Consider the following 25315-nt stretch of genomic DNA (forward strand, 5'->3'; position numbering starts at 1 on the left):
AGACATTGCACCCTTCTCTGGCAGCGTCTGGCTGAGAATATCACTTTCTATTCCTCTGCAGGAACACAGCTGACTGTGGAGGTCCACCCTCGGGATGCCATGCCCCAGCTGTTCAAGAAGTTCTCCTTAGCTAAACGTACGTGCATACAGGGCTGGTCGTGTTTGGAGGAGCGGCACGGAGGGCTGGGGCAGCTGGAAGGGCCAGAGCCCAACCCAGGGAAACTTCTGGGAGAAGGAAGAGTGACCTGGGCCTACACACAGGGAACCAGCAGAGCCATGGCAGCTTCACCCTGGGACACTCTCTTCTCCACACTCAATAACCCCTGTTCTTGGGTCACACAAGGCATTTAGCTAAACACGAATTTCATCACAAGAATTTTGTTGTTCTTAGATGCTGTGTATTGACTGCCTAAAAAGTGGCATGCGCTGTCCATAAGCACTGTACACTCAATTGGTTTTTAACTCTTTGTTATACACCAGTATTAGCCCTACTTTTTAGATCAGCAAAGGCTCAGAAATGTGAGATAACTGCCTGTCTCCCAGTTAGGAAGCAGGTCAGAACCCTGGTCCAAATGAAGCCCATGCCCTTAGCCACCATGCTTGGCTGCCTTCCGTGCTCTGCGCACAGACCCAGACCCAGGCCTGCGACGTCTCCTCTGCTCCCTTCATGGTCCTTACCCTGTATCTGTCCATCTTGGGGCTACACAGGGGCCTGGGGAAACTCCAGCCAAGGAACAGAGGCTGCAGAACAGCCCAGGCTGAGGTGCACTGCACGTCCACTTAGGGGGTGGGGAGCTGCAGGGCAGGTCCCCTACAGCTGCCTGGTCCTACAGGCCTCAGCAGCCAGGAGATAGGGAGGGCAGGCCCTGGGAGTTGGCTAGCTGGGTTCAGATCTCAGCTGTGAGACCTCAGGCAAGTAGCTTAACCTCTCTTTTGTACTCAATTTCCTCATGTACCAAAGAAGGAAAATGATTCAAAGTCCCTCAAAGGATTGCTGTGAGGTTACGTGAGACAGTCAATAAAGCACAAGCCAGGCAATAGTAAGTACACAAAAAATCTGGCTACTATTTTGAACCCCTGTCACTCTACCGAAGAATGTAGATGGAAACAAAATATGAACGTAAGAAAGACAAGGCCCACTGTTTCTCAGAATGACCTATATACATTTGCAACCTTCTATTTATTTACAGCCAACAATGACCTTCAAGGGCAAAGAATAACTTCCCTTGGCACCGCTATCCCCAGCTCCTCCTGGTTCCATCAGGGACCCCCATCTTCCTGACGTGGTTTCAAATCAGCAAGAAATTATCTCCTGTTGTTTATGGAGTCTAATGACAATTAGTGACCATTCTGCCTTACTGGGCTTCCCTGGTGGCTCAGATGGTAAAGAATCTGCCTGTAATGCAGGGGACCCGGGTTCAATCCCTGGGTCATGAAGATCCCCTGGAGGAGGGAATGTATCACTACCTACTCCAGTATTCTTGCCTGGAGAATTCCATGGACAGAGGAGCCTGGTGGGCTACAGTCTGTGGGGTCGCAAAGAGTCGGACATGACTAAGCGACTAACACACACACACACACACACACACACACACACACACACACTGCCTTAATCGTCCTGCATTTATAGATTTGATTGCCCTTGAACCTTCCTGAGGAATATTTCCCCTCTTTCCCCTTTCATGTCTGCTCGTGGTCAGTTCTTCTCCTGAGATCATCTGGCAGTGTGAATTGACTGACACCCTCAGGATCTCCAGCTGTGGTCCAAGATGGCAGGAACATCCAGTGTGGAGGCAGGAACAGGGACTCCAGGCCAGCCTGCTGAGTAATCCCAAGCCTTGATGTTCTAGAAAATTCTTTCTCTGCTCACAGACTGAACTCTTTCTTGTCATCCCCCATTGGCTCTCAGTCCTCCATATCTCACCAGAAAGCCCACGGCATTCCTAGCAGTAGTTTGGTGGTGGGTGGGGATGAGAGCAAGAATACTGTGAGATGGAGAGTGAAGATGAGGGGTCAGAACCACCACACAGAGAATCATCCGTGCTTGCCTTTCTATTTCTTCTGAAGTGTCTCTACTCCTGACCTTTGGGATATTGTAGGTTTACAAGTTGATAAAAATGGAAACACAAGACCCCGGCAGCCTGGAGGGAAAGATACCCATGGTAAGTTGCAAAGCCTTCTTGGGGTTGTTTTCTGAGATTGGGTTAGCCTCATGAGCCAATCTGCAGTCAGTTGGAAATGGCTCCCTGGAGCAGTCCAGCTCCTTAGAGCTGGGTATCTGGGGCCATCTCAGGGCTCAGGAGACAAGAGTATCATGATTGACTGACAATGTCTGCTATGGACACAGGTGGAGAAGTGAAAAGCTCACACACCAGATGTGATCCCAAAGCTAAAGCACAAACCCCACCAATAACAAGGCAGCCCATTATGGGAAACATTAGAACAGAATTCAGAATTGAATTAAGTTTTAAAGCAAGTGTCTGTAAGGTAGGAGGCATGTGAATCAGCAAAGTGAGACAGGGGAAGAAATCCTGAAGGGGTGATGGACAGCCTGTGTTCGAATCTTAATTTTGTTCCTTACTCACCTTCCCATAAAGAAGGCTGAGCACCAAAGAACTGATGCTTTCAAATTGTGGTGTTGGAGAAGATTCTTGAGAGTCCCTTGGACAACGAAGAGATCAAACCAGTCATTCCTAAAGGAAATCAACCCTGAATATTTATTGGAAGGACTGATACTAAAGCTGAAGCTCCAATACTGGAAAAGACTCTGATGCAAGGAAAGATTGAGGGCAGGAGGAGAAGGAAGTGAACAAGGATGAGATAGTTGGATGGCATTAACGACTCAGTGGACATTTGAATTTGAGCAAGCTCTGGGAGATGGTGGAGGGCAGAGGAGCCTTGTGCGCTTCAGTCCATGGGGTCACAAAGAGTCAGACACAAGAGCAATAGCAGCAACACCTTCCCTGGGCCTCAGTTTCCCCCTCAGTAGACCAGATGGTATCTAAGGCTTAGTACAGTTTGTTACTTCTTCCTATTGTTTTGCTTTAAAATTAGAATAATTTAGTTAATGCCACTGGTATTTTAAATGTATTTATGCAAAATCATATTCAAATCTTACATAATCTGCTCAAAAAGTAAATTTAATGAGGCATAAATCATTATGGGTATTTTTAATGTTCAGATATTGTAAAATGAAACCAAGAAAGGGTAAAACTAATAATAGGGTTTTCAGTCCCATTTTAGAAATGCCATCCTTCTTCAAAATGGGGGCAGGGGAGACCTCATTTGCAGAGCTGAAGCTTGTTAAACATGTAAGTCATTTCATATCCACTCAGGTCACCGTGATGGCCCTCGTCAGAGGTGCAGGAGCCAGAGTCCATGGGGGGAGAGGACACTGAGAAGGGGGGAGCTCAGCAGGGCCTGCCGCTTATTCCCATCCCTTCTGAGAGCCCAGCTGGGGGAGGGCCCCATGGTGGACCACCCAGGATGGCTCTGAGGTGATCTGACTGATCAGAGGGGAGAAATCCCAGCTCTGGCATGAGACAGGTGAGCCGTGATGGCACTGGGAGCCTCTGGGTAAGACTGTGCAGGACAGAAGGCTGGAGGCAATCGGAGGAGGGGAGCCAGGGAAGGCCTTGGTCCTTGTAGAAAAGGAAGGAAGAAGACGCTGGGTTGCTGAGCTAGGCTGCAGCCTCAAGTAGAGTGTGCGCTGCCTGCCCACCCACCGCACACCCTGCCTTCTCTTAGGACAGGAATAGCCTCGGATCCTGGCGTGTCAGAGGCTCCCCACCTTGCCCCATGTGAGGACTACTGCAGCAGGTCAGCAGGGACTGAAGGAGCAGACAGAGGTGGCCAAAGCCAGTCTGAGCTTGAGAAGGAAGTAAAAGGCTTTGGTCCTATCAGGAAGGGGCCTGCATTAGTGGGGACATGCAGAAGGGTCCATGTGGCCTGCTCCTGATGCTGAACTTGACTGGAGCCTGGGATCTCCTCTGTGGCTGGACAATGGCCAGCTCCCTAACCAGCTGGCAGTGCCTCACATGCAGTGCCAGCCCTGGGAGGGTTGCAGAGCAGCTTAAGCCAGAGCTGGTGGTGACACCTTGTCCCCATCAAGGAAGCCACTGCATCCATCTCGGTGGGAACAGCAGCTCTGCCTCCAAAATACTGTCCCCAGCTCTTTTACACTCTGACTTGCAGCCCTGGTTCTGACTGCGCAGCCTCCGTGCTTGCTGCTCTGCTCCTCCTGTAGCTTGTGTACTTCCTTAAAAACATTTAATAAGTTATTCTTCTGCTTAAACTAAAAATAGAGGGGGCTGTCCTCAGAGGATGTGTGGGTTACACACAGGAACAGCTCCGCACTGGGCACAGAGGTTTTATATCCCTGTTCTGTGCTTGCCTGCAAAGGACCCCCTCTTTGCACCCTTCCAGGGAGCAGAGCACCTCTAACCTTACCGCTTGATCCACTATCTCATTCACTCCCCAAGATACCCCACAGATACATGCTTGAGGCCAGGCTACTGGATTCAGCAACTCCCAGTGAGGGGGACATCAGCCAGCCATTCCAGGCTGTGTGTAGTCCCACCAGGCACTTTCCCCATCCCTCTGCTCCTCCCAGACTTGCTGTCATGTCCTGTGGCCCCCAAAGCACCCCTCACTCACCCCTCCTCCATCATGACATGGCAGAATGAGAGTTGACCCCGTGGAGTTGGGGGATCAGTGCCCCTTTGGCTCCATCCTCCTCTCACTCCCTTCCTGACCTCCCACCCAGGTTGCCTGACTTTGGTCAGCCTGGGCCTTGGATAAGAAAGACCCAGCCAAAGCCCAGGCTCTTCTCTGGGCTGGGGCAGGGGTTTGCTGCCTGTCCATCCCTGGGTTGCTCTGACCATTGATCAGTTGGTTCTGCAGTAGCTACCTGAGTCTGTCCTGTGTCTGGGCTCCCTCTGAGAAAGGCTGGACATAGGTGAGGGATTCTGAGACCCAGCCTCCCTTGGGGGCCCCCCACCTTACCTTAGGCACCTGTTGCCGGAACTCTTAACTTTCTCATGGTGCATACAGTCTCCAGCTGATCACGGGCAAGGGAAGAAGCCTGACTGGGTGCCAGATGCACCTCACCCCATGGAGGCCCAAGTGGCCAAGAACCACCATGCCCTCCTCCAACACCCAGAGTGCCCTGCAGCACATCCACCCGGGGCACCATAGCCAGGGCATCAGGGGCCAGCAGCGTTGCCTGGATCCTTCCCACAGAGCACTGTTTCTGGAAAAGCTAGCAGAGAATCTGCAGAAACCTACCTGGTGGGAGAAGGGATTCTATCGCAGTCTGCCTGGGGCTGCTGAGTTCACTGAGGTGCAGTCTCTATACTGCTGACTTCCCGGGTCTCCTTAGGGTCCCTGTGAATCTCCCAGAGGACTAGAGGAGTTGCGACAGTTCCCAAACAGGAACCGTTCTAGGAGATCTAGCTCTTGAGAGCAGTGTTTCAGTCTAGGAGTCAGGCAGTCATGCTGCCTGAAGGCCAGGCAGTCATGGCTCCTCACAAAGACAGGGCGGCCTGATCCAGGCGGTCCTGCTGGCCAGTCTCAGCCACTGACCAGCGCCCCTGTGTTTCCAGCCTACCCCTGGGATCGCTCCAGCCTGAAGTCCATGCCCCTGGACCTGCGGCAGTTTGAGAAGCTGGACACCTATGCCTCACAGGTAGGAGAGCCAGCCCCTCTGCCTGTGTGCCCCCCAACCCTCAAGACAGCTTGGACTGTCCTAACCCAGGGTGGCAAAGCCTCTGCCTGACCCTCGTAAGTATATCCTGAGTCCCTCGGGTGGGTGGTCCTGAGTGCCTTTCCACAGCGTGGAAAAGGATGGGGGACAGAAGGCCAGGACACAGGCCACCTCATTTCCCCCACCCCACTTACAGTCCTGATGCTCTCATCCTGGGCCATACACCTTGTCCCATCCCCTTGATAGACTCCTCTGATTAGCCCTGTCTGTCCTCACCTACCCATTTGGGCATTGCTGTTGCCCAGCCCTGTCAGCCCCAGCCCATGCACGGAGGGAGCGAAAGGATGGGAGAGGACCACAAATGCCAGCACCCACGTGACTCCAGCCGTCCTCACCCCTGGAGCACGTGGGCAGCTGAGCTTCCACACCTCTGGGCCTGGGCGCATCTGGGGTGGGGGTGGGGCAGCTACAAGCGCTGAAGCACTAAGGACACACCGGGGTTCTGGGAGTCAGGCAGGAGCCTCACCACAGATAGTCTGATTGGAGCAGCCAAGGAGCTGGACCCATTGCTAAGGTCACAGTGAGCCGCCTGGGCTAGTAAGCCAGGAACTCATCGTTGCCCTAGAAAAACCACCCTGGGGTGAGCACACGGTGGGTACTCAGGAACCTTGCTTGTTGAACTGATGAGTGATGATGGGCGCTTGGATCAAGAGAGTCCGATTCGAGGCAGGGACGTCAGAGGAGGACATCCAGCTGTCCAGGCAGGATGAGGCATCCCTGGATGAGGCGGGGACATTGAGAACAGAGAGGAGCTGGAGGCAGAGAGGGGGCCCCTGCCCAGTGTGTGTGCAGTGAAGGGAAGATGGGGAGAGGGGCTTGCCCATCTCTGGGCCGGGTAGCGGAGGACTGGAGGGCAGGCGCTCGGCACAGGGAGCGAGGAAGCAGGAGCATGTGTCAGGGGATGATGAGTTTGTTGGGATGCAGTGAGCTCTGGTGCCTGCGGAAATGACCACTGGGCAGCTGCATAGCCAAGCCTGGACCCGTATCCTGGCTGGAGAGAAACCCTTGGGCCAGAAACCCTGCCTTGGGAGCCGTCAGATTCATTTAAGAGCTGAAGTCCTAGAGAGGGCATCATCTTGGGGAAGACAGGCCGGGGACCCAAAGGGCCTGGATCTGCCTGAGGCCAGGCAAGATCTGGAAGGATCAGTGTTCTGGAAAGCACAGGCATGGTCAACAGCATGGGCTGTTCACTCTGGCCAGGCAAGGCTAGCACAGGGTCCTTTCCATTCTTCTACATTGAAGTCCTTCTTACTTCTTGGTAGGGGGCAGCTCAGAGGAAGGCTGGAAGTCTCAGCTAGGCTCCAGCAGGCTGAGGGGGTGAAGGAGGAGGGAGTGGAGAGAAGACCCCACAGGAGCCTGGCAAGGAAGGAAGGCTAGACGTGGGCAGTCCAGTGAGAGAGACTGGGAGGTGTTTTGAAGAGACACGGCAGATAGGAGAGGATGGGACGCCCAGGATAGGAAGGAAGAAGTCAGAACACAGCCAAGCAAGGGCACCGCTTGAGGAAGGAAGAGCTGGCTCTGCTGAGGCAGAGACCCAGACCAGAGGCCTCCGGAGAGGCTGGTTGAGCAGGAGGGAGGTCTTACTGGTGAGGAAGCCGTGCCTGGGCCTTGCGGAGTCTGAGGCCAGGTCTTCTGCGAATTAGGGAAGGAAAGGGAGGACATCCAGAGTCTGAGCAGGGTGGGCTAAGTTGTCACAGCCTCCAGAAGGGATAGACAGACTGCTGGACAGGCCCGGAGAGCAGTGCATGAATGGGGACCAAAGGGCCAGAATCCACAGAACTGAAGCCAGGGGTTAAGTCAAGAGTCAGCCAGACTATCATGTGGGCCTACGATGTGTCGGGTGTGGTTCTAGACCCAGGAAGGGGACAAAAACAAGGACCATGCGGTTGGAGCAGCTGACCAAGGGGGCACACGGGAGGGGCCTGGAGGTCTCCCTGTGGTCAGAGGGTGGATCCTGGAGAGCCTCGGAAACATGCCAGGAGAGAACAGGTCAGGAGGATCTCAGCGGGGGCTGACCGAGGTGTGGACAATCACTGCAGAAGTAAGCCCCCAGGTGCCCCTGCTTCTCTAGAAAGAGTGATCAGGCCTGCCTTTCAGCAATGCCAACCCTGAGGGCCCCTGCTGGAAAACCTAACTTGTTCTTCTTTTCTAAATTATAGTAAAATATATGTGACATAAAATCTGCCATTTGAGTCGTTTTGAAGTGTGCAATCCAGTGCATTAGTTACACTCCCAGTGTTGTACGATTGTCACTGTCGCCTTCTTCCAAAATCAGCCTAAAGAGGAACTTTGTACCCATTAACCAATGACTCCCCATTCTCTCTCCTCCCAGCCCCTGGCAACCTCTAATTCCGTTCCTAGGTATATAGGCCCAAAAAACAAAGACTGATCCTCAGATACTTGTTCACCAGTCCTCGTAGGGGCAATATTCACAATAGCCAAAAGGTTAGAAACAATGTAAGTGGCCATCAGAAATGAATGGATAACCTATCTACTATCTCCATGAATTTATCTAGTATTTCATGTAAGTGGAATCATACACTGTGTCTTTTTGTGTCTGACTTGTTTCACTTAGCATCATGTTTTCAAGGTTCATCCAAGTTGCAACATGTAGGAGAACCTCATTCCTTTTCATCAGTTCAGTTCAGTTCAGTTGCTCAGTCGTGTCCGACTCTTTGCGACCCCATGAACCACAGCACGCCAGGCCTCCCTGTCCATCACCAACTCCCATGGATGAGTAATATTTCATTGCATGGATATACCATACGTGGTTATCCATTCATCTCTGATGGCCACTTACATTGTTTCTACCTTCTGGCTATTGTGAATATTGCCCCTAGGAGGATTGGTGAACAAGTATCTGAAGGTCTGTCTTTGTTTTGGGGGTGTATATACCTAGGAGTAGAATTGCTGAGTCACATGGTAATTCCATCTTGAAATTTTTGAGGAACTACCAAACTTTCCCACAGCAGCTGCATCACTTTACATTTACAGGGATTCTAATTTCTTCACATTTTTGCCTTTGTGTGTATGTGTGTGATTGCCTACCTTTTTTTAAACTACAGTTATCCTAGTGGGTGTGAGGTAGTATCTCGCTGTAGTTTTGATTTGCACTTCTCTAGTGACTAATGATAGACTGCCCCAGTGGCTCAGAGGTTAAAGCGTCTAATGATAAACATCTTTTTATATTTTTATTGGCCATCTAAATTTTTGGAGAACTGTGCGTTCACATCCTTGGCCCATTTTAAAATTGGGTTTGCTTTTGTTGTTGAATTACAGGAGTTCTTTGTATATTCTGGATATTAAACCTTTATCAGATACATCATTTGCAAATTTTTTCTTCCATCTGTAAGTTATCTTTTCACTGTCTTAATATTGTCCTTTGATGCACAGAGGTTTTTATTCTTATGTAGCTCAATTAATCCATTTTTTCTTTTGTATCCCATGATTTTAGCATCATATCTAAGAATCCATTGCCAAACCCAAGGTCATGGTGATTTACCCCTGTGTTTTCTTCTAGGAGTTTTATGGTTTAAGTTCTTATATTTAGGTCACTGATTATTTTTGAGTTAATTTTTTATATGATATGACGTAAGGGGTCCAGCTTCATTCTTTTGCACATGAATATCCAGTTGTTCAGGCCCTGATGTAGCGCACCCCTCCCACTCCCCAGGTGACAGTCAAGAGTGGCCTCGAGGAGCTGGTGAGCGACCTGCTCCAGGAGGCCCACAGTGACCTGGAGATTGTCCGTGCCATCTGGATCTGGATCTGCCACCACATAGGTAGGCCCGCATGTGGAGCCACTGGCTCTGGGACACTGTTCCCAGAGGAGCATCTCTGGGCTTAATTCCATCACCAGTGTCTGTGCAGTAAGATGGAAGGTGAAGGAGAAGGACTCCCAGGGTTCAATAACCAGACCAAGGAAGGTTAACTCATATGCACCAGCTGCCCATGTTTACTCCCCCAAGTCTGTGCACTCTGTGAAGCGCCAGGGGTAGGGATCCCACCTGGCCCTTTGCCCACAGCCAGAGCTGAGGCCCCTCACCCAGCCACAACCTTCCCTCAGTCCTGCCTTCCTGGTCGACCTGCTCCACAGAGATGAGAACCCAGAGCAGAAGGTTGTTTCAAGGAAGCAGGTGGCTGGGGACGAGTCAAAGTTGTTTGAAAAGTTACTGCAGCACCAGAGGTTTCTCAAAGCATCCATGCCAGGAAGGGTGGGCACCCCTCTGCTTGTTCCTTACTCCCACACCAGTGACCTCGCTGCCACTCAGCCTGGTCTCCAAGTTCTGAGAGCCAGGGGCCACGCAGCTGCCCCCAGCTCTGCACAGGACCCCCTCAGCTGTCTGACCAGCTCAGGCCAAGCCCCAGGAGGTTGCTAAGGGGAAGCTGGCTGCTGCCTCCTACAGTCCATGGAGAAGCCAAGTGGCAGGATGGACTTCTAGTGACTTCCCTGCGACATAGTGACCAGCAGAGATCCCCTACCTGCTGTCACTGGGCTTTCCTTTTGTCCTCCCAGAGCGGCAGTTAGGGATGCAGCTTAGAGGATGAACTCACCTGACTCAGGTAGGCCATCTGGCCACAGGACCTGAAGGGCCAGCTTCTGCCACGTCAACCTCAGCTGTTCAGCCTGGGCCTAATAAGGGGGCAGGATGGGAATCGGAACATCTGATATGACATTGTGTGTGGCCCCCACCCTCACACACACATACACACACACCCTCACACACGCACACACCCAAACACACACACACATGCCCTCACACACACCCTTACACACACCCTCATACACACACACACCCAAACACACACACACATGCCCTCACACACACCCTCACACACACACCCTCACACACACACACACCCAAACACACACACACATGCCCTCACACACACCCTTACACACACCCTCACACACACACACACATGCCCTCACACACACCCTTACACACACACCCTCACACACACATATCCTCACACACACACACATCCTCACACACACACATCCTCACACACACACACCCTTACACACACACCCAAACACACACACACACCCAAACACACACACACATGCCCTCACACACACCCTTACACACACACCCTCACACACACATATCCTCACACACACACACATCCTCACACACACACACACCCTTACACACACACCCAAACACACACACATACCCAAACACACACACACATGCCCTCACACACACCCTTACACACACACCCTTACACACACACTCTCACACACACACACCCAAACACACACACACGCCCTCACACACACCCTCACACACACACACCCTTACACACACACCCAAACACACACACGCCCTCACACACGCCCTCACACACACACACCCTTACACACACACCCAAACACACACACACACCCAAACACACACGCACACATGCCCTCACACACACCCTCACACACACCCTCACACACCGTCATACACACCCTCACACATGCACACCCTGACACACACCCTGACACACACACACCCACACTCACTCTCACAAACACACACGCTCACCCTCACACACACAAACACACTCACATCCTCACACACACACACCCTCACACACACACACCCAAACACACACCCTCACACACACACACCCTCCCACACACACACATCCTCACACACACACACACCCTTACCCTCACACACACACACACACCCTCACACACACATACCCAAACACACACACACATGCCCTCACACACACCCTTACACACACACACACCCTCACACACACACATCCTCACACACACACACACCCTTACACACACACCCTCACACACACCCTCACACGCACACACCCTCACACGCACACACACTCCGTCATACACACCCTCACACATGCACACCCTGACACACACCCTGACACACCCACTCACTCTCACAAACACACACGCTCACCCTCACACACACAAAACACACTCATCCTCACACACACAAACACTCATCCTCACACACACACACACCCTCACACACACACACCCTCACACACACACACACCCAAACACACACCCTCACACACACACATCCTCTCACACACACACACCCTTACACACACACACACCCAAACACACACCCTCACACACACACACATCCTCTCACAAACACACACCCTTACACACACACCCTCACACACACACAAACACACACACACATGCCCTCGCACACACCCTTACACACACCCTCACACACACATATCCTCACACACACACACACCCTTACACACACACCCTCACACACACACACCCAAACACACACCAAAAAACCCTCACACACACACATGCCCTCACACACACCCTTACACACACACACACCCTCACACACACACACACCCTCACACACACACACACCCAAACACACACACACATCCAAACACACACACACATGCCCTCACACACACACCCTCACACACACACATATCCTCACACACACACACACCCTTACACACACACACACACCCAAACACACACACACATGCCCTCACGCACACCCTCACACACACACACATGCCCTCACACACACCCTTACACACACACACCCTCACACACACACACCCTTACACACACACCCTCACACACACACACCCAAACACACACACACACATGCCCTCACACACACCCTTACACACACACACACCCTTACACACACACCCTCACACACACACCCCCACACACACACACATGCCCTCACACACACCCTCACACACACACACACCCTCACACACACACCCTCACACACACACACCCAAACACACACACACACATGCCCTCACACACACCCTTACACACACACACACCCTCACACACACACACACCCAAACACACACACACATCCAAACACACACACACATGCCCTCACACACACACCCTCACACACACACACATATCCTCACACACACACACACCCTTACACACACACACACACCCAAACACACACACACATGCCCTCACACACACCCTTACACACACACACACCCTCACACACACACATACACCCTCACACATACCCTCCACACACCCTCACACACACACACCCAAACACACACAGAAAAACCCTCACACCCTCACACACACCCTCCCATACACACACCCTCACACACACACACACCATCATACACACCCTCACACATGCACACCCTGGCACACACCCTGACACACACACTCACTCTCACAAACACAAACGCTCACCCTCACACACACAAACACATTCACATCCTCACACACACACACAAACACCCTCACACACACACACCCTCACACGCACACATACACCCTCACACACACACATACACCCTCACACATACCCTCTACACACCCTTACACACACACACCCTGTCTCACACACACACATACCCTCATACACACCCTTGCACCCTCACACACACCCTCACACCCAAACACACACACACCCTCACACACATCCTCACTCACACACACACCCTTGCACCCTCACACACACCCTCACACCCAAACACACACACACCCTCACACACACACACACCCTCGCACACACCCTCACACACATCCTCACACACACACCCTTGCACCCTCACACACACCCTCACACCCAAACACACACACACCCTCACACACACACACACACACCCTCGCACACACCCTCACACACATCCTCACACACACACCCTTGCACCCTCACACACACCCTCACACCCAAACACACACACACACACCCTCATACACACCCTCACACAGAGACACACCCTCACACACACACACCCTCACACACACCCTCACACACACACCCTCACACACACCCTCACACACACACCCTCACACACACCCTCCACACACCCTCACACACACCCTCTCACACACACACCCTCTCTCTCACACACACACACCCTCACACATACACACCCTCACACCCTCACACACACACACGCACCCTCACACACACCTTCACACACACACAGCCCCCACACACACACACCCCATGGGCACACGTGGGCACACACACACCCTTTGTGCCCTCAAAGGCCACAATACCTGCCTCAAGGCCTCACACAGGTCTTAGGCTCTCTCATTAGCTAAGTAAAGTGGCCTGTCTTCACTTTCGGGGACGAGTGTTAACAGTAACTCAGCATGCTCCATGTGGGTAGTGTGAGGCCTTGGCCTTGGGGCTGCAGCAGGGGGGCAGCCTCACTGGCTCTGCTTACAGAGCTGCGTGCTCATGGGGACATGTGGGCAGAGCTCCCAACTGCCCAGGTGATGTGTTGGTCCCTCCCCTCCCAGCCCCTCCTCAGAGACCTAAAGAGCCAGGTGGTCCCTTCTGCCAATGCCGTGCTCTTCCTCCCACCACCCAAGGGTACATTTCCCAGATATCACCCAGCCTGGGGCCCTGTTCCCTTCAGTCCACAGCAGCCTCTCCTGGGCCCAAGGGAGGCCACCCCAAGTGATGCTGGAAGCAGAGCAGAGGGCGGGGGCAGTGGGGTGGACCCCTCTCTCCTCTGTCCCAGCCTGCTCATCTCCAAGGACCTGGTTCCTCACAGCCTCCTCCTCTGCTCTCCAGAATACGACATCGAGGCTGCCCAGGAGAAGGACCGCCAGGCCTTCAAACCCACCGCCATCCTGCAGACCCAGAAGACCAACTGTGATGGCTATGCTGGGCTCTTTGAGAGAATGTGCAGGTACAAAGGGCTCCCAGGCTGACCACCCTGACCCAGCGCTTCCCCTTGCCACCTGCCCTGTGCCTTCACCCATGCACTGGGCCGAAATGGGAGTTTGCAAACTCTACTCTGAATCCAAGTGAGTCTGGAAAAGGTCAATTTCTCCCTTTTTAACACCAGCATAATTGAGTTTGTACCATCTGCCGGGCTTCGCGATACATTAACATAATGGCAGATGAATGCACAGAGATAATTTGGTTATAAAAGGCCCTTTTTCCACCTTCTCCCATCTCTGTGCAGCTGAAGGTTAGAAGAATGGCAGATGTGGGAATGCCAGGACCATGGCTGCAGGCGCCAGGCGGACTATGAAAGGCTGTCCTCGGGGCTGGCGCAGGGGCCTCTTGGGGGAACAAAAGCCCCCCCACCTGAAAAAAATTTGTCCGTTGGAAAAGCTGAATCACTAGGCAGCAGCTCCTCTCTTGGAGCCTTTGGGGTCTGTTTCCATTGCTCTGGGAGCCAGCACCTGGCCAGGATGCCTGAGGCTGGGTGGGGGGAGGAGGAGGGGCAACGCAGAGGTGGTGAGAGCAGGCGCGAGGCTGGTAGGGAAGGCGTTGCTGTTTGGAGACCTCGCTGCTGGTTCTGTGTGACCTGGAGACGGACTCCAGGCTGGGGGAACCCTGCTGACCCCACAGTTTCCTCTGCCCACTGTCTAAATTCTGCTGTGTTCCCCCAGTAACAATCAGCCAGCCCTGGGGGCCACTGCAAAGCCCCTCCCCAGGGGGGTAGACAGACTGCACCCACTGCCTGCGTGGACCTCTGGGAACGAGTCTTCTCAGGCTCCCAAACGTCAGCCGACCAGAACTGCAGGGGGCAATTTATCAAACCAAGAGCAGAGACGATGATAACTAAGTGTCCACAGGAGGTAATAGAGTGACACTGTTGTACCACGGCCATACGATGTCCTGCTCCCAGGGGGACACACCACCCACTCCGGGCCTGACCCCCAGCCCTCCAGGCTCCCATCCGCATCACCACCACCCAGCACAGACATGCTGCTCCACCCCTTCTGTTCTCTCTCTGCTCTTCCATCCCCTACCTCCAAGCCCACCCCTGAGACCACAGCCCCAGAGGGGACCCGAGGGTCAGCGGGCAGAGGATGCCAAGCCCTCTGCAACCCACCCACCCCCCGACACATTCCCACGCTACCCCAGACCCAGGCACCCCCCATACATTCAGGGCTTCCAGGAACCCAGGTCCTCAGCAGCCCCCTGCCCTGGCTCCCGGGCCCTAGGTTCCGAACAAGACTAAAAGCTCACACTGTCCCCATGACGTCCTCCAATCTGCAGCCTCGCCTCCCTTCCAGCCCTGCCCCCTCTGCCACTGCCCGCACTTCACACTTTGGCTAATCCTGCTCCATCTGCTCGCTTTGCCTCTCAGTGCTCTTCAGGCCCCTCCCCTCCCTCTCCAGATGCCATCAACATACCTATACACCAGCTCAGGTCTTGCTTAGGCTTTTATTTAATCACTTTTCTAAATTAAAAATAAAACTTAACTATATGTGATTTATGAAGTGCATAGAAGAAAACAGAAGAAAATTAAGCTACCCTAAATCCTACCAGTTAGAGAACACTTAACATTGTGTCCTATTGCTTTCTGGACTTTGTTCTCTCATATAGCCTTTGCCTGTGCTCATTTCTTCTTATAGGTTTTACATGTCTTCATGTCTCCCCCCACCTTCCCTTTGAACATCCATCTCAGAATCCTATACACAGGTAGGCCCTCAGTGACAGGAAATGACAAGATATTCCTCGCAGACTTGTATGAGTTGGACCTTCTTTTTTAAAATAAGGGAATAGCCCTCCATCTATGCTCAGCTCTATTTGAACCTAGCATCTTTCAGAGTGTAATTATTTTCATCTTAATTTGCAAATTTGAAAACACTTGGGGTTTTAAGTCACAGAGTATATTTTTTTATCCAATAGAAGTCTTCCTAGCATGGTATGGAAGGAGTCCCAGGTTCACAGCCAGAAAGACTCTTCCAGGCCTCAGTTAGTTTACCAGTCCTTGATTCCCAGTCCTTAACGTCCCACTCATTAGCTTTGCTCCCTTTGGAAGGCACTAAGCTTCTGGGTGCTGGGAGGGATTGGGGGCAGGAGGAGAAGGGGACAATAGAGGAGGAGATGGCTGGATGGCATCACCGACTCAATGGACGTGAGTCTGAGTGAACTCCGGGAGCTGGTGATGGACAGGGAGGCCTGGCGTGCTGCGATTCATGGGGTCTCAGTCGGACACGACTGAGTGACTGAACTGAACTGAACTGAACTGAAGCTTCTGGGAGCCTCGGTTTTCTCATCTGTACACTGGGGGCTCCATTGCCTACTGGCAGGACTAAAGGAGAACTTGGGGGCTGTTATTTTTAACCCTCCCTGTCCTGTCAGTATTGGAGTGTCTTTGCTGTGTAGAACTTTCCTACAGACCACATAGACTCACATAGGCTCAGAAAATTGACATTGGCCTTGAGTGGAACTACAACTCTTTGGCCTGGTACAGAGGCTTAACAATGGCCATTTTCTGGCTTGAAGCTGATCATTAAAAGACCAACGTTTTGCATCATTTAAAGTTATGTTCCCACCTGGCAGTTACCCTGTGAAATACTCTCCACATAGCCTGAGATATTTAACAATAGCTCACAGTTCTCTGAATTCCTTTAACTTTGGCTTTAAAGATCAGTAACCTCAGCCATGCGTCTTTCCTACATCCTCTTCTCTTTAAAATAACTGCTGAAGGTTTGGTAAATTCATTAGCAGATCCCTTAATAACCAAGGACGTGTAATCCACACTTGCTGATTTATCCTTGCTTAGTTGTCAGAGTGGCCTCTTAGCAAGAGTTGTGTCCACATAGCTGGCATTACTTCTACCAGTCCAGTCTGCCTCCTTGCAATGGCCTCATTAAAGACTGATTTAATAAAGTAATTTGGTGGGGAATTCAGATATTTTTGCAACATCATTCATTTCCTCATCGTCTTTCTCAAGTAACCAGTGTGCCTTTTTTGTTAGCGCTGCTGCTTGTAACTGCTGGTCCAGTTTCTTTCTGACTTTCTCTCGTCCAGCATTCACGTCTCTCCTTTTGCCTCAGTTCCCCAACAGCCTTCACGAATTCCGCTTCATTGCTTTGCAAGGGTCATGCTTGATTCCCCGGAATTCTGCCAGCAAGTCAGCCTCCAGTGCAATTTCTTCCCCTGTTACCACGGCGCTAACACCACCAGCTAGCAGATTTTCCAGGGACTTTTGAGAAAGCCAAGAGCTTATTACCAGTTTCAGGCTTTGATGTGGAGGAGACTGGCTGTCACCAATCAGATGTCAGTCTGTTTCCCATGCATCTTCCAGCTGTCACAGCAGTGTGCTGCTGCTCCGCATCATGTCCCAGACGATCCCAGAACATCACTTGGTTCCAGAGGCCCCGAAGGCTGAATATACAGGATAACCTTAAATTATCTCCATCCTATATGGCCTCTGAAAGGAACATCTGAACCCCACCACCCTTTTAGATACAGCGAAGGACAGTGCTCATGAAGATGAATTGCATCACTATAGTAAACCAATCTTTACTTTTACTTTGTATACCACCTGGAACTTTATGCCGCTGCTGCTGCTGCTGCTGCTAAGTCACTTCAGTCATGTCTGACTTTGTGTGACCCCATAGATGGCAGCCCATCAGGCTCCCCCGTCCCTGGGATTCTCCAGGCAAGAACGCTGGAGTGGGTTGCCATTTCCTTGGATTGAAACAAATCTTGCTGTACAAAAAGTCTGGTGCAATGCAGATCCTCCTGAACTGGGCATCGGGACCCACGAGTCCTGGCACTGCCTTGCCCCCAAGCCTTCTATGTGTCCCCAGGCAAGTCAGCTTCCCTCTCTGAACTGCTGACTCTTCACTCATCACAGAGGAGACCCTGAAGTCAACCTCCAAAGGCTCTAACAGGCCTGTGGAGTGAGAATTATTACCATGATTACAGTTACTGACCTCACTGTAAGCGGGGGAGTGGCATAAGGAAAGGAGAAGAGGACCATATACAGAAATATAAACACTGCCAACTTTATAACAAATCAGCTACATAAACTGTGAAACATAAGTCATGGTTATGCATGTCATGCTGCAGTGTAGAAACCACAAACTGGGCTCCCTGGTGGCTCAGCTGGTAAAGAAGCCGCCTGCAATGCGGGAGACCCAGATTCAGTCCCTGGGTTGGGATGATCCCCTGGAGAAGGAAAGGCTACCCACTCCAGTATTCTGGCCTGGAGAATTCCGTGGACTCTACAGTCCATGGGGTTGCAAAGAGTCGGACACGACTGAGCAACTTTTGTTTTCACTTTCGTTTTGGAATTATATACATACTTAGTTTTTATTGAAATATAGTTGGTTTGCAATGTGGTGTTAGTTTCAGGTGTACAGCAAAATGATTCAGTTATACATATATATATATTCATTTTTACATTCTCTTCCATTATAGATTCTTTTAAGATATTGAATATAATTCCCTGTGCTATATGGTAGGACCTCGTTGGTTATCTGCTTTACATATAGTAGTGTGTATGTTTAATCCCAAACTCCTACTTGATCTCCTACCCCGCCTCCCCTTTGGGAACCATAAATTTGTTTTCTGTGACCTTCTTGAGGACCATTTTGGGAACTGCAGGCCCTAAAAATTCTAATTCATGTGTTTTCCCGGTTAAACTGGCCATTGGGCTTAAAGGTATTGAAACCGTGTTTCCTAATTTTACTATTAGAAATCGCAGTGTTTTCCTCAAGACAGGAAAACAGCATGCTTCGCTACCTCTCCTACAGCTCCTTTCCACCCTCCCTCTTTCCCATGTGGCCCCGACATCCAGGGAAAAGTGATCAGAGCTAAGGAAGCCCACTGTGGTCAGAGGCTGATGTGTGCGGGGTGCACCGTCCACCCCAGGCCACTCAGCCATCCTGCTGCTGGGGCCTGGATCATCGCTGGTTTTTGTTTTTTTTTCTAATCGGAGGCTAATTACTTTACAATATTGTAGTGGTTTTTGCCATACATTCACATGAATCAGCCATGGGTGTACATGTGTTCCCCATCCTGAACCCCCCCACCCCACCTCCCCATCCCATCCCTCAGGGTCATCCCAGTGCACCAGCCCTGAGCCCCCTGCTGTTTAAAGTGACAGTCACAGTCTGGATCCATTGTCTCCTCAGTATTACCCCCGGCGCTGAAGTTTTCCAAACTGTCAAAAGTAAAAACCAAGACTCTGCAGCCTGAGGTTATTAGACACATCTCCTTGGCTGATATTTTGGGCTCTATTTTGGGATGGCTGGTCAGGGTTCTTTAAGAGATGGAAGTGTTTCTCATCCTCTGCCTGTTCTTCAGTGCTCTCTCAGATCTTTCCAGCAAATTCCTCCCCCTTTGGGTTTCCTGAAAGAGCTATGCTTAGTTGCTCAGTTGTGTCCAGCTCTTTGCGACCCCATGGATGTAGCCCGCCAGGTTCCTCTGTACATGGGGATTCTCCAGGCAAGAATACTGGAGTGGGTTGCCATGCCCTACTCCAAGGGATCTTGCCAACCCAGGGATCAAACCCAGGTCTCCCGCATTGCAGGCAGGTTCTTTACCGTCTGAGCCACCAGGGAAGCCCAAGAGCTATGCTTATCACTAGCATTTTTGTCATGGTTCACATTTTCTTCCTACTATGAGAACATCCAGGGTGGCCAGTGAGCTTTATTTTTAGAGCATCATCATTTATTATGTTAGAGTATTTATTATATTTCTAAATGATATGATATGGGATATTATATCATACAGGGGATATGATCCCCTGTACAGTGCTTTGCAGAGTGTGTACAGTCAGCAATCTTTGGAGGCCTGAGGTGGTTGTGGGTCACCTGACCAGCAACTAGCAGCTGGAATGACTAGTTCCACATTTTTGCGTGAGAGTTTTGGATTATTAACAATAATACTCTACATTATGACTGCTTTGTCCAACTCATCTTGCACACTGCTGCCTGGTAATAAAATATCCTCATATCACAGTCAAGCATGGCAGAAGCTTACCGCTGAGGGGATTTTTTCATCTTTATTCTGCTCCAGGCATTCCCCACAGCCCTCCCAGCTTCTCCTCAGCCTGTCAGTGGAGAATCAACCCCTAGAGATCATTTAACACCAACCTTTCGTTTTGCCCGTGATGAGCCTGGCAAGGTCACAATGGAGTGAACGGGTTCTCCAGGCTCAACCCAGGCCAGTCTCACCCCCTCCAGCCCCAAGCCCTCAGGGAGGACATCCAGACACTCCCTTCTCCCTCTTGCAGCCCTTCCCAGGCACAGGGTGGGGTGTTCACGCTTACTCCCCGACTTGGTGCTCAAATCTGACCTCCAGTTTGGCCCTGGGTGGGAGGATACCTCTGCCCAGGGCCACGGCTTCTCCCAGGAGGACACTTAGCTCAAGCCAGCCCTCTACCCGCATCAGCACCAGCCCATCTTTATCATAGCACCCAGAGGCCACGTGGGAACTCAGTGCCTCTCCTGCCTCCCCTGATGTTGGGTGGCTCTGAGCGGAGGACAAGCGTGCTCCTGAGGACCATAGCTCCCTTGCCTTCCCTGCGAAGCGACCCCTTCCCATCCTCCACGTGCCGGCCACTCATTTCTCCCTCCTCCAGTCCTAGAAATTCATGGGCACCAACATTCTGGCCAAGAAAGGAAAATAACTCACTAAAAGTGTCATTTTCAAGTAGCACTTATGATTTTTTCTTCCAATTCGAAAAGCAACACATAATCATCATTGAACATTTTAAAAATAGAGAGAAGTTCAAAGAAGAAAATTAAAATCATCCCAAATCCCATCACTAAGAGACCGGATGACTTTGGTGCTGTCTCTCGCACTCTGCCCTCCCCCGCAGTTTCTGGTTCTCCATGCACACACACGCACGCATGCACACGCACGTGCGCGCACACACACACACACACTCAGGGATTGTGCTGATGATGGGGTTTTGTAGAAGGTTGTCAATTAACAGTAAATGTGTCAGGAGCATCTCTTATCTCGCTAAATATTTTTCACCACATTCCTTCTCCTTATCCACTCTCTGAGTATGTGGAGCCCTACCTCCAATGGAAGGCCCCGCCTATCCCAGTATCTTCATCGCACCCCTCTGGCCTTGCATGCACCTCTCCCTTCTCAGGGATTCCCTGGTGGCTCTGCAGTGCTGGAGGCTGGAGTTCAATCCCTGGGTCTGGAAGATCCCCTGGAGAAAGAAATGGCAACCCACTCCAGTATCCTTGCCTAGAAAATCCCATGGACGGAGGAGTCTACGGTCCATAGCATCGCAAAGAGTCGGACATGGCTGAGCAACTGCACTTTCACTGCATTTTCACTTTCTTTCGCTTTCTCCCCTCTCTAAGGGGAGGGTCTAAAAGACCTCTAAGTATTAGAGGCCTTTTTTCTCTAAGACTGCAAACTCATTCAGATCACACCTCCTGAGAACAAACCCCCTGGGCCTCGCGTCCCATTGTAGCTATGAGGAGGGGGCTGTCCCGGTATGCCTGCTTCTTCCCCCTGCCCCCGCTCCGGCCTTCTGGACCTACCCCTGCTGGGCCTCCTGCCTCTGGGGGGCCCTTCTGCTCCTGGAGTCAGTGTTGGCTTGCGCCAGCAGAATCCTGACATGGGATCTACTTTCTCTTGCTCTCTGCTCGCACTCCCAAGTGCTTCCGAAATCCTTCCCACGGGCCCAGCTGGTCTGTTCTCATGGAATTTCTTTGACAGTCTGGGGAGCCTGAACCTCCTTTTGTGAAGCGGCAGGCAGAAGGGACGGGGAGGTGGGGGGCATGGGGTGGCTGTGAAACTTCTCAGCCCATAAGGAGCCTCGGCAGGGCAGGCCTGCCGCTGGGCAGAAGACGGGAGCTCAGGCCATGTGGAGACGTGAGTGGCGCCCTTGGCAGGGTGGAATCTGGTAATTTGCAGGCTCCACATCTTGCCCCACTCGCTCTCTCAACAAGTGATATGTAAATGCAAATAAGGCATATTTAATCCAATATTCTGCTAACTGTTCGTTAAACATTCATTTTTATATGGATAATGTCCAATTTCTGTCCCCATGCCTATCCTATGGCCATTTCACCCAATTACCCTGAGGCTCCGTGACCTCTTGTTTAGAGCAACTGAGGCTGTAGACCTGCTCCTGGAGGGACCCCCACCAAGCACTTCCCGGATAGAGGCCCAGCCACACTAGGAGCGCAGCCCCAGTTCATGTGAAGGGAGGGCGGAGTCGGTAGACAGCTCGTGCTGAGCCCCATCTGATGGGCTGGTGCAAGCATCCTGGGTATCACCCGTTTGGGTGTTGATTACACCAAGGTTCCACAGTGAAAGGAAAGGGGTCTTGAAAAAGGAGTCCCTTGTTCTAACTCATACAAATGCCCCAGAAAGGTTAGCACAGAGGGTCCCCTGGGTCAGAAGAGCAGCCCACCCCTCGACTGCCATGAGGGGTATAATTTGCCCATGTTGTCTCCAGAGGTGACCAGCGCCCACCCGCCACTGTCCAGGCCAGCTTGTTGCGAGCACTGGGGGAATGCATTGTCAAAGGGGTCTTGATAAAAGCTTGGCTGACCGGTCATCACTTCCGCTCCAGGAATGACAGCCATCAGGAACTCTGAAATCATGGCCAGGCCATTTAGTCAGAAAATAGCCTTAATGCACCATGGTGGTCCTGGCAGTGAGCCAGTCCTCTCCAGGTCCAGGCAGGGACCCCAGCTAGCCTGCCCCAGGGGTCCTCCCACAGCTGTCTGTGGGCTGGACGTGGAGGGGAGGTGGCCTCAGCTTCCTCCTGCACCCTCATATCCAGCACCCCTCCCTGACACCTAGGTGTCACCTAGGCCCAGCTCCCCAGCCCTGTGTCTAGAGTCACTCTGGTTTTTCCAGCACATTGTCCTGCCCCTGGTTTCCATGTTCACCAGGCAGAACTCTCTGTTGCACCAGCGTCCTGCAGCTGCCAGCAGAGCCCCCAGGTCAACTCAGGGGACAGCCCCAAGGGCTGTGTGCAGGCTGGAGGAGCCTGCAGCCAGTCTGTCTGTGCCGGAGGTGGCGGGGACCAGCCAGCCCGTGTCGCCTCCTGCCCCCACCTCTGCAGATAAAAGCCCTCAGGCTGTGTGTGTGTGACTGTGTGAAAGGCAGGGAATAGGAGAGGTATGGAGGGGCTGACAGCAGACAGGCCTGAGGCAGGGCCACAGACAGACAGCCATGCGGGGCGGAGGGACCCAGGCAGGAGCCGCCTCTCAGAGCCGTGTCCCGCCCCAGGATCGCTGGAGTGCAGTGCGTGACCGTGCCTGGCTACTCCAAGGGCTTTGGCTACCAGCTGGGGCAGAGCTTCTCTGGGGAGTTTGACCACGCCTGGAATGCCGTGTTCCTGGAGGGGAGATGGCACCTGGTGGACAGCACCTGGGGCAGTGGCCTGGTGGATTCCTCCACGTCCAAATTCACCTTCCTGTGAGTACTTCAGCTCTACGGGGGTCTGGTCAGTGGAGACGGGAGGCAGGAGCCTGAAGGAGGCGGCAGTGGAGAAGACAAGTGGAAGGGGAAGGAGAGCTGGGGGCCTCTGTGTGCTGTGGGCCCTCACCCCCTTCCTCTGGCTTCAGGGGTGAGCTAGCTCCAGGCTGGTGACAAGAGCCCAGACCTTTCTGTCACCTCACCCTTCACTGTCTCAGTCCCCCCTCTGGCTCCCCAGCACTCCTCTTCCACACAAGGGCTAAAAGCACAGTGTCTGCCCACAGGCCAAGTGCCAAGAAAGGCAGGGCTGAGAAGCTCCTTTAAGTGTCTGGAGGTTCCCATCAGGCTTTTAGAAAGGCCTAGTCGCTCAGTCGTGTCCGACTTTTTGCCACCCCACAGACTGTAGCCCGCCAGGCTCCTCTGTCCGTAGAATTCTCCAGGCAAGAATACTGGAGTAGGTTGCCATTTCCTTCTCTAGGGGATCTTCCCGACCCAGGGATCAAACCAGGATCTCCTACATTGCAGGCAGATTCTTTACCTTCTGAGCCAGCAGAGTCTCATAGTCGGGCCTTTGGCCATTGACTATGTTATTATTTGAGATGCTAGAATTCTCTCCTACTGCTTCTCCCCAGATCCCAGGGCTTCTCCTCCTCCTCTCCGGTGTAAATGCAGCCATATCCCACCTCTGAGGGAGGGGGTCTGGCTTGTGGGAAGGGGTGTCAGGGTGCTCAGTATCCCTGTGGGTACTGCGGGGCAGGGTGGCTGGGAGGCAGGTCTGGAGCACATCTGTCCTCCAAGGCGCTGGCCTCAGCCTAGGCCATGACATTCACGCAAAGCTTGATGTCCATCAGCAGCTCAAATGCCTTTTCGTCCAGAAAAATGAGAGTGCCGCCCCGCTTGTGCAGCTTAAATCCTGACAGCTCTGCGTGTGGGGCAGACGCGGTGGGTACACACGCCCGTACTGGGGGCAGGTGTCAGTCACACCCGCCTTTGCTCCGTCGGCTCTGAGTGCTGCCCGCCTTGGGCTGAGTGAAGGCTCTCCCATCTCGGAGGGGTCCCCCCTTCTTCTCCTGAGCCCCATCACTGACCTCTAGAGAGCTGCGTCTAGCCAGCCCCGGGGACCACATCAGGGCCTCCCCGCTGCACAGCTGCCCACAACAGGTCACAGAGTGCATGGAGCTGGCTCCCCAGTCTCCCTGCCTGCCCTCCCTCCACGCCACTGGCACCTGGTCCCTGGGTTCTGGCTTTGCTCCCTTCAGATCCCTTTGTGTTTGAGAGCAGGGGGAACCCATTCTCTGCCTGGACACACACTGCCAGGGTGGTGGCCTTCTCTTAAAAGGGGGCCTCAGATCCTGCTTTGTCTTCTATTTCTGGAAGCACTTACTGAGGGGGCATCTGCCATGCC

The 25315-nt window shown here is 52.4% G+C and overlaps 1 protein-coding gene across 2 annotated transcripts in view; it reads left to right on the top strand.

The window, feature by feature from the left end:
* The window catches only part of KY (kyphoscoliosis peptidase), a 52316-nt gene that overhangs the window by 18422 nt on the left and 8579 nt on the right, over positions 1 to 25315 (top strand). For both annotated transcript variants that reach the window (XR_008198966.1, XM_052636018.1), the window contains exons 4-9: positions 62 to 136; positions 2100 to 2162; positions 5604 to 5686; positions 9438 to 9546; positions 14320 to 14437; positions 23722 to 23910. Coding sequence is in view for 1 of the 2 variants with exons in the window: in XM_052636018.1 (XP_052491978.1) it covers positions 62 to 136; positions 2100 to 2162; positions 5604 to 5686; positions 9438 to 9546; positions 14320 to 14437; positions 23722 to 23910 (637 nt within the window). In the remaining variant the exon portion in view is untranslated. The remainder of the gene's footprint in view (positions 1 to 61; positions 137 to 2099; positions 2163 to 5603; positions 5687 to 9437; positions 9547 to 14319; positions 14438 to 23721; positions 23911 to 25315) is intronic.

The sequence above is a fragment of the Budorcas taxicolor genome, chromosome 1 (genome assembly GCF_023091745.1).
Source record: "Budorcas taxicolor isolate Tak-1 chromosome 1, Takin1.1, whole genome shotgun sequence".
NCBI lineage: Eukaryota > Metazoa > Chordata > Mammalia > Artiodactyla > Bovidae > Budorcas > Budorcas taxicolor.